Here is a 10,153-nt window from a genome sequence, read left to right as displayed (position 1 = left end):
ATATCATTTGCCTGTCATAGAGACACATACCTTGCACATTATTTCATAATTATCAAGTGTTATATCAATAATATTGTAAAATATTATAAGGTTATGTTTAAGCATGAGCCACCACCTAATGGGTGCCAGGTTCAACTTTATTATGCTTGGGGAGCATATAGCGTTGCACTTGTCCGTCCACACGTACGTCCGCCGAGCAAACATTTGATATTTATGAGCTTCATTCCATAGTTAAATAAAGAACAAAAACTCATAAAATTCATATTGTGAGCTATTTTTTGTTTTTATGAGCTAAATTCACTTTATGGACTTACGTCCAGTTGTAGTTTATGAGCTGATTTGCCTCTTAAATATCAAAAGTTGGTATGTCCGTACGTCTCGAAATCTTGTGAAAGCAACTCCTCTTAAACCGGATGGCAGATTTTGCTTAAACTTCCAGGGATGAACAACCTTTATGTGTAAATATTAGTAAAGGAAGGAATTTTTGCTGCAACCAAATTTAAAGAGAATTATGGCCCTTTGTTGATTTTTTCACTATATACCATATAGAAATTTTGTGAACGCAACTCCTCTTAAACCGGATGGCAGATTTTGCTTAAATTTCCAGAGAAGAACAACCTTTATGTGTAGATGGAAGTAAAGGAAGGAATTTTTGCTGCAACCAAATTTAACAGAATTATGGCCCTTTGTTGATTTTTTCACTATATACCATATATATGTTGTCAGTGGGGGCATCTGTGTCCTTTGGACACAGTTCTAGTCTTATTTCTAAAGTCAAACACATCAGCAGAGGTATAAAATTGTAGAAAAGAATACTCCTACAAAACATTTTTTTGTACAAAATATAATTCAAATTTGATATTTAACATTGACGGTCAAGGTCATTCAAAGGTCAATGTCAAATTTGAATAAGTCATCAAGTCAATTTTATCACAAGTGTTTATAAATTTTGACCAAAATTTATTCAAATTCTTGAATAAATAACAAAGTACATGAGGAATTGTATATACTGACTGACTGAATAATGAACATGGCAGAGTAAGATATGGTACAGATATGCTGTCTGAAATTGGTCTGCAGTGATCATATAGGTAGAAATTTACTGCTTAAGGTTAAATCTTTTAGGTATTATATATGATTTTTAACTGACAGATAATAACACACATTTGTTACAATTTTAAATAAGCATCGTATTTCTTTCACTTGTCAATTTTGTATTTACAGTTTGACGCCTTCAAGGTTTATGAACCCTCACCGTAATATGCTTGGCCTTGGTAACTATGATGTTAATGTATTGACAGCTGCTTTACAAACCAAGGATCTGTGTTTGATATGGTTTGATAGAAGAAAGTAAGCTTCTTTTAAATTATCTTTTTTAAAACAAAATTTTTCTGGAAAGCGCAGGTCTTCAGATGTTTGATTTGATCATTTGAGCATGAGTCAAGTTTAAGGCAATGTTTCAAAACAAAAGAATCTTATGTTTTACAGTCTTCTCAAGCTGTTTTGAATAATGTATTTGGAAATTGGAGAAGTTGTCAGTTTCAAGTGGAGTACAGTGGTATTACTTATACTGATATGAGGAATATTTGTTGAACTGCAAGTGCTAAGTACAAGTCTGACTGCATCATCATTCATGATGTTCAGTCTGAACCCTTACCCCACTAAATATCTTAAATGGACTTGTCAATCTTTCAATTTAGACAAAACCAATCGTCATTTCTTGAGAAATTTCCAATATAAGTAGTGACTTAAAACTAAACAGTGCAGACCATTATTATTAGGCAGCATGAATGTGCTTGGCTGATCGTGGTCTGCACTTGTTGCATGAATAGAAAAAGTTGCCACCAGTAGGCTAAACGTTAATATGTTTTTTTTTAAAAAAGTGTAACGTTATTTATGACCTGATTGATTTTAATCATATTGTACCAGCATAATATTGAAATGCTGTGACACTGCAGTGCTGTATCAAAACACAGTGTAAAAATATGTCGGCAGTTGTAAATGAATTTTAAACATCTGACATTTCCATCTTTTGAAAGTTACTTGAACATAATGTTTATAAATTATAACCAAATGGCCGTTGGTTCAAGCCCTACTACAGACACTGCCATGTTATCTCAGATGACACCAGGACTAAGTGGACTTGAGAGTGGTTCGAATAAGAATTCAGGTCTCATCAGTTTCAAACTAAAATAAATATGTTTAAAAGCCCATTATTCTCCAGAAATGCTTTTGTTTTTCTTTCTCAAAAGCATTTTATTTTTGGTGTACTTTTTATAGTTTCCAAAAAGTTACTCATTGGCCAATTATCTTTCTGTCGCTTTTTTCTTGCAATTAGTACAGTTATAGTGATTTAGTATTTGTATGGAAGTTAAAATACTACTTTGTTTACATTTTGCTACTTTTATGACAAATTATTTCACATTTAGCACTACTTCAGGTAAAAGCACATAAATTCTCTAAAAACCATTATTTAAACATTATAAATTTAATGTTTGCAATTTATTCATATCTGAGGCATAATGTACGTTTAAAGTATTACAACTTTTTTGTGTTATGCTTTCAATTCAATTCTAAAAATATACTAGTATTTTCCTTTTTTTTCTTCTTCAGGAAAGTAGAAAAGGTAAATTTCAGCAAAGTTAAAGGTGTTATTCTCAATGTTCCATCAGACTATAAACTTGGCTTTGTCAAGATTCCATTCGACTTTAAACACTGGTATGTTATACGGGAAGTACAAGGAGCCTTCTACAATCTAGATTCTAAACTAGATAAGCCTATAAAACTTGGTGAGAGACAGGCAGCAGTTGACTTCTTAAATGAACGATTGAAAGATGAGAAAACTCAGTTATTGATCGTGGTGGAGCCTTCAGTAGAAACTTCTGGATCTTGGTATATGGAAGATGTTAATTCTTAAAAAAAATGTTGTCTTTAGATAAATTGGAGAGAAGATCAACCTTTTTTCAAAATTCATTTAAGTACCTGAGAAGTTTTTCATGATTTGGAAGTGTATGTTATCAATTAAATGAGTGTCAAAATAAAAAGTGATAATATAGAAGAAATTACAGTACAAGTATTGTTAAGATAGGCAAATATGCTGACACATCATAATTTTGATATAAAAGTGACATAGACCTGTGAATCTATTGGCCCTTTTTGCCTCCTAAAGCTTTAATAAACTAATTAAATATAGATCCTTTGGAGAGACTTTTAAAGGACATGCTCAATTAATGGTTGCACAAGTTTAATTGTGCTTTTTTTTCATTCTTTGACTGTCTCGAGAAAATGCTAAAATAAAATATTGTTAAATTTGTATAACCAGTCTAGGTATTTATGTATTTATTTCATTCCATTTCTTTTAAATATTGTTCTTGCTGTAGTAAACATTTATGTATATAAAGGGGTTCATAAATATCTTTGTTGAAAAAAAGTACAGTGAATTTTTTTATCTACATGTATGCTTAGGGTTTTATGAACGCTGTGTTTAATTCAGGTTATAGAAACATTATGATACATACACATTTAGGGGTTCATATTAAACGCTTTATGAAAAAAGGTTATATTTAAAATTATATGCATCTACATATATACTGGTAGTGGTACATAAATGCTTTGTGTAAAAAAGGATTATTATAAGTTACTTTTTTGTTTAAAAAATGGATTATTTTATGTTACTTTAGAGTACCATTATATAAGGGTTCAAAAGCTTTGTCAAAAAAGTGAATTTTGTTACATATTATTGTCTTGTATACATGTTATTTAATGATTTTTAATTATGCGTTATTTTTATTTATTTTTTCTTGTAAAAATAATTGGGTGTTTTCTAATATAGCATAAAATGTTACTAAACTAGTTGTTTTCATTACCTTCATATGTATTTACTATTAATATTAGGTTAGTCTAGCTTCTTTTGCATTCCTTTATCAACTTTTTGGGTGAGGTGGAAGTTTATGCGATACAGACCCTGTAAAGATCATAATTATTTAGATTTTTAATCACACTGGCATAGGCAAATCTCATATTTCCCTCTGTGCATTATTTTAGGGATGAGTGGGCACCTGAGTTGAAGGACTGCCCTTTAGTAAGCTAGATGGATTATCTTCATCACAGGAATGAATTCAGTTTTTCTGAACTAAATACAATAGCTGGTACTAAAATCATTGTTTTATTTATTAAATTAGTATATACTAATTTAAGTTATTTTTCAATGTGTTAGAAGCTATAAGTTTATTGAAACACGCTTGAATCCGTCCCTAGAACCAACCAGTACTTAGCAATGAGTGTAAAGTTTCTTGCTCACAGAAACAACGACTTGTCTATGATAGGGTTTGAACCCATGGGGGCAGCAATCCCTAGATTACTAGTCCAATGTGTTAACAACTCAGCCACATTAGATTGTGTACTAGTATCTGTATTCATAAACTGTAAAACAACAAAGGTACTTTGTCAATGCTTGATAATCTAGAAATAAAATAAGAATCTTTATATCTATCACTATCTTTCTAATACATCAAAAAGAAGACACTCATTTAGAGGAGTTGCATATTATGGGTCATGGGTTTCAACTTAATAAATAACTTCAAAATAAATGTACAAATGCATACATTTATACCTTGTGGCCATTTTTAGTTTGTCTGCAAAAATAATTGTTCAGATTTATTTGGTTTTTGTTGTTGTTGATGTTGAATATTACATCATAAGGTCATTAAAGCTGTATTGAAGTACTCTAAGACCTTGTTGAAGATATTCTTATTTTTTTAAATAGCCGTCCCAAAATTTTTAATTTAAAATTTTTTTCTACAAAACATTATTTTTAAAAAAATTCAAAAATTTTTTAAGTATGAAAAATAAAATAAAAAAACCAAAGCAATTATTCGAGAAGAAAAATAATTATTCAAAAATTTTAATTTGGGTCAAAAAAGGGAAAAATAACCCCTCCCAAACTTTTTTTGTCAAAAAATATGTAATGGATTACCTCCCTTTTGCTTTGTCACATGGGGTTTTTCCAAAAATAAATTATGGTAATCCCTTTCCTGAAGTTATATTTTTATGCTTTCTGTATTAAAAAAAACCCATTTAATATTCAATATTTTCGAAGCTGTAACTATGAAAGTGTTTGTACCTATGCGTTAGCTGGAAAAAAAACAAGTATTCTTAATTCCGGAGTTAGTCTATTTAATTCTTTTCACTTCTAGCACTTGACCTTTCACCTTCTGGATATCTAAAATGGATTTGACCTCCTTTCTTTTATAGAATTGGCCTGGTTATCATTTTTTGGGGATATCATGATTAGAATTTAAAGTCCTTAAAAATGCTAAAAAACAACAACAAATTCTTGGAAAATGATTTATATAGCATTTGCTTTATTTTCTTTTATTTCAACAAAATTAATGAAAAAACACTCACGAGTAAAAAGAAACAAACATGAGGAAAAACAAATAATGAGTTTTAAAAACATCTTTAACAAAAATATATTTTAAAAAATTGATTGTACAGTACAAATTTTTATTATTAAATTTTTTAAAGTCATGTCATAAAAGGGGGGACCTTTCAATGTACATGTTATATACATGACCAAAAATTTAAAACATGTATTCTTTTGGCCAATTTTTCCTAAAAAAAAAGGAAATAAAAAGTTTGGGGGAAATTTTTGTTTTTAAAATCATCAAATTTTTTAATAAAAAAAAAAAACCCAAAAAAAATTTTTAAGAAAGAAAAAAGAAAAAGTAAAAAAATAATGAAATTTAAAAATGAAAACAAAGGGAATTTGGTTTAAATATACATGCAACAGGCTCATAATGTGAAAATTACTATAATTTTAATAATAAATATTAGATATATACTTAAAAATACATACAAAAATATTTACAATATACTAAAAAAAATAAAAAACATATATCTTTTTTAAAATGATAATAAAGGGAAATTAGTAACTAGATTATAATAAGTGATATTAAAAAAAATGGCCAATTTATTTTTTTAAAACTAAAAATTTCGGTAGTTGCTTTCAAACCTTTAGTTTATTATTTGGAGGGGGTTTTTTGCACAATTTTTTTTTTAAAAAAAAAAATGTAAAAAAAATGCAAAGGGAAATACCCCCTTCCCAAAAAGGGGGTTTTGGGGGGGGGGGGGGGGCCAAGCCAGCGTGCATTTTTATCCCGGGTTGGTACTAAATTTTAATAAAATTTTTAAATTTTAAAAATCAGTGTTTTTTCCTCACTTAATTTTAAAAAAGGACAAAACCCAAATTAATTTTTTGGGAAAAAATTAGTGCTACAATCACTTTTTGGGGAGAAGTAAAAAAACTGGTTAATTTTTAAAATCAAAAATTAAAAGTTTTAATTTGCTTTTAAAGGCCCCTGAATATTTTGAGGGGGGAAAAAATCTTTCCCCAAAATTTTGTTTCCCAAAAAAGGGTCAGATTAAAAAAGGGGGGTGGATTAATCTTCATATAAAAATTAAAAAATGAATTTACAAACCTAATAAATTTTTTCTTAGCAAAATTTAAATAAAAACCTAAAAAACTAGAAAAAAAAAAAACCAAATTTTTTTTTTTAAAACCTATATAGGGTCTTTGAAACTGGCCACTTTTTTTTTAAAAATTTGGGGAAAATAATTGATAAAAAACCCAATAATAAAAAAAAAAGAAACCCCAAAAAAAAACCCATAAGGTGCAAAAATGTTGGGTTAATTTTTGAGAATGCCCAAACCTTTAATTTAAGGTGTATGCTTTACTTTACATGAGGGATTTTAATTTAATTAAAGGGTAATTTTTTAAAATTCCCCTCGGAGGGTTTTTTAATGGGGGCATTAAAAACTGCCCAATTATTTTTTAGATGATGAAAACACTTGATCTCATTATAGAAGTTTGTTATGGGCTTTTTATATGATTTTATTTATTATATTAAAAAATATTATAAAAAATACTGTTTTTTTTCCATAAAAACATGGACGGGAAATGTAAGTTAACTTCAACTGTTTTTGCGTAAAAATGTTAACTGATTTGGGCAACAAAAAACTAAGAAGTTGTAAAATAACTTCTTTAAATGAAACCAAATAGGTTTAAAAAATTTTAATAAATTATTTCTTTAAAAAAACTTTGGTAAAAATCACCTGAAACTCCCCCCTATAATACCCCTATTTTTTTCCCTTTAATTTCTTTTAAGTAAAAATTTTTTCCCTCACCTTAATTCCCAATATTTTAACACTTTTTTAATTTTTCCCAAATAAATCATCGGGCCATTTGTTTCCCAGTTAAGTAAATCTATTTTAAACTATTTTAATTTTTAACTATTAAAAAATTCTTGCATTAAAAACTTAAAATTTTCTTTTTTTTCCCAAAATTTTTGTTTAATTTTTTTTTCCCCCAATTTTAAATGGAATTTTTACAAGTCTAACCCTTTGTTAAACAATTTAAAATGTTTTATGAAAACACATTTTCCCATTGTAAAATAAACCCAATATTGGGGCTTTGTTAACAAATATCAAAATTTAACATTTTTTTGAGTTTTGTTCAAAAAATTCTTTTGTTTAACCCTATTTAAAAAGTTTTTTCAAAATTTTCATTATCAAAAAATTTTTTGTACTTTATTTATTTCCCTTGAAAATTTTCCCTTTCATTTAACAGTTTTCAGCTTTAAAAAACATTAAATGATGAATTTTTTGGATAATTGTTCAAAATTTCCAAAAATTTACTTTTTTAAAAGGGTTTGTTCACTATTTTCTTTTATAACAATTTTGAGCTTTTTTTAAAAATTTATTTTCCCAATTCAGCTTTTGTTCACTTTTTTCATAAAATACATGAAAAGGATTCTTTAAAGCTTTTTTTTCCAATCATAAAAATCCCTGGAACTTTGCGGGCCCCCCGGGAAAATTTCCAGGAAATACCAAATTCCCCCCAAAACTTTCCTTTTGGGAGGCCTGAAAAGGGGGGTTAATTTTTTTTTGTGCGGGTGATAATTATTGAAAAGGGGGTTTTTTGCCACCCAAATTTGGGTTAAAAAAAAGGGCGGTTGATGCAAAATTTGGGAAAGCCTCTTTGAAATCCAGGCTGAAAACCCCTTTGTGAATGGATCCCGGGGGAGAAGGTCGCCGTCTAAACTGGCCCTTCGTCGAGCAGTGTACTCTGGGGGAAAGTTTTTTTTGGTCTGTCTTTTTTGACGGGTTTTTGGTGTTTTGCCGGGGTGTTTGTCAAAGGTGATTGCCCTTTGGTTTTTCCCTTTTGGTCTGTCTTTGTTGAAATTTGTCTGTTTTGGGTGACTGTCCAGGGATTGTTTTGGTTTTTGTCTAACTTGGGGGAGAAATTAATTCTTTGACTATTCCTCTTTTGGGTTAAGATTACGACTCGAGATTCCCCGCACTAATGGTCTTTGGGTCTGGAGTTTTGTTACAGTTTCCGTCCTTTTCGAGACGTTCTTAACCCGGAAATTTTCTTATCCTGTTACTGCTTTACCGCAAAGGGTGTATTGTCATCCTTTCCTTTCTACTGGGAATCTTGGGCCCCTCTAAAAAAATTTGACTGATGAAAAATAACGGGAAATTTTTTTAAACAGTTGCTTTTGAATTTCTTGAGGAGGAAGGTTCTCGGGGTAGAAATGATATGACGGGTTTTTGGTTCCTGTTGGTTTTGGGCTTTCCCGTTTGTCTATTTCAAACTTTTTCCAGATTTTCCATTTCTAATTTAATTTTGATTTAAAATTTTTAGTATTTATATTTCTTTAAAAAATTGCATATTTTTTCTTTTGGTTGGGTTTTTAAGGGTTTTTACTTTGATGGTTATTTTGTAATCTTTTTGTGATTTGGTTTAACTCAAGGAGAGGGGGTGTGTTATTAATTTTTCCATGAATGTTGAAATTCTTTCGAATTTTTTCGGTCCTTTTTAGGGGAAGAGAGTTGGATTTTTAAACCTTTTTAGTGGAAATCTTAAAAGAAGAATTTTTTTGTTGTAAATTCCAGGGGTTTTTAAAAGGAAGTTCTATCTTTTGCAAAAAATCGCTTATTTTCTGTATGGGCCCGGTTTACTTTTGGGGAAAAACCTTTGCCCCAAAATTTTTTTGGGTTTTACTCGTCTGTGGGGGGGAAAAAAACTATCTCATGGGAAATTTTGCCTTCGATCCAAAAACCCCTTTGTTTAATTGGGGAAGGGATTTTGTTTCTTTTTACTAAAAATTAGAACCCTTTTCTTGGGAAAAAAATCATGAGACTTTCGTGTGTTAAATTTTAAAAGGGTTGGGGATTCATTAGGAAAATAAAACTCTGGGTCGTTTTTTTGGGGTTTTCATCTAGATGAAAATTTTTTCTTTCTTGGCGCTTAACCCGTGAAAAATTTTTTAAAAATTGGTATGTAAAACAGATGTGGGAAATGTTCGATTTTGGAAAAATTTCATTGTTTAACTCTGTTTTATTTTTGCCGGGAAAAATTTAATTTTCTCTTAACAATTTCATTCAAACTATGTTTTTTCATCAAAATTTTTCTTCTGTCGTTATTTTATGTAAAAATTTTTTTACTGTTTTTAATTTGGAAAATTTCAAAAAAAAAATGAAATGACATTAGGCAATTTTGGGAACAGAATTTAAAACTTGTTCTGTATCATTTTTCCATGTGACCCCCAGGCCCCAATTTACCATGTTGATTGAGCCCTAATTTTGCATGGGTGTCCCCTCATGCACATTAAATGAACCCCCGTAATAAATTTTATTTTGTGAAGAATTATTGGGTTTTTTTTAATTTAATTTTAGAAAATATTTTCCAAAAATGAAACACATTCATAAAAATTCAAAACTAATTTTTCCCGGGGCAAAAAAAATTTTTGACAAATTTTAAATTCCCCCGCTTTTGTCATCCCCACCCCTTTTAAATTTAAGGTTTTAGTTTTAACTAATTGCACAGGGAATTTTTTTCAAAAAGTAAAGTAGTGAAATTTATTTTTCTTTTTTAATTTATTTTAAAGGAGTGGGAAAAAAACCCTCCTTTTTTAAATCAAACTGTTTAATAAAAAGTTTTAAATTTAGGTTATTTTAAAATTATTTTTAAAAAGTTTGAAAACCCAAAAATAAACAATAAAATGACAAAAAAGAAACAAAATGATGAATGATTTTTTTTTTGTAGAAATTTTTTTAATTGTTTCACAAAAAATCTGGCTGACAGTCAGAA

The 10,153-nt window shown here is 29.2% G+C and overlaps 1 protein-coding gene across 1 annotated transcript; it reads left to right on the top strand.

Annotated features, from left to right (window-relative positions):
- Positions 1 to 215: 215 nt before the first annotated feature.
- LOC132743417 (josephin-2-like) lies at positions 216 to 4,049 on the top strand. Its single transcript, XM_060731940.1, has 2 exons — positions 216 to 1,350; positions 2,614 to 4,049. The coding sequence occupies exons 1-2, from the start codon at positions 1,244 to 1,246 to the stop codon at positions 2,915 to 2,917; spliced, it is 411 nt and encodes a 136-aa protein (XP_060587923.1). The 5' UTR covers positions 216 to 1,243; the 3' UTR covers positions 2,918 to 4,049.
- Positions 4,050 to 10,153: the final 6,104 nt, after the last annotated feature.

The sequence above is a fragment of the Ruditapes philippinarum genome, unplaced genomic scaffold (genome assembly GCF_026571515.1).
Source record: "Ruditapes philippinarum isolate M1 unplaced genomic scaffold, ASM2657151v2 ctg22563_1_1_1_1, whole genome shotgun sequence".
In the NCBI taxonomy this organism is placed as follows: Eukaryota; Metazoa; Mollusca; class Bivalvia; order Venerida; family Veneridae; genus Ruditapes; species Ruditapes philippinarum.
Note: the sequence above shows the minus strand (reverse complement) of the source record. Positions and strands in the feature narration are given on the sequence as shown.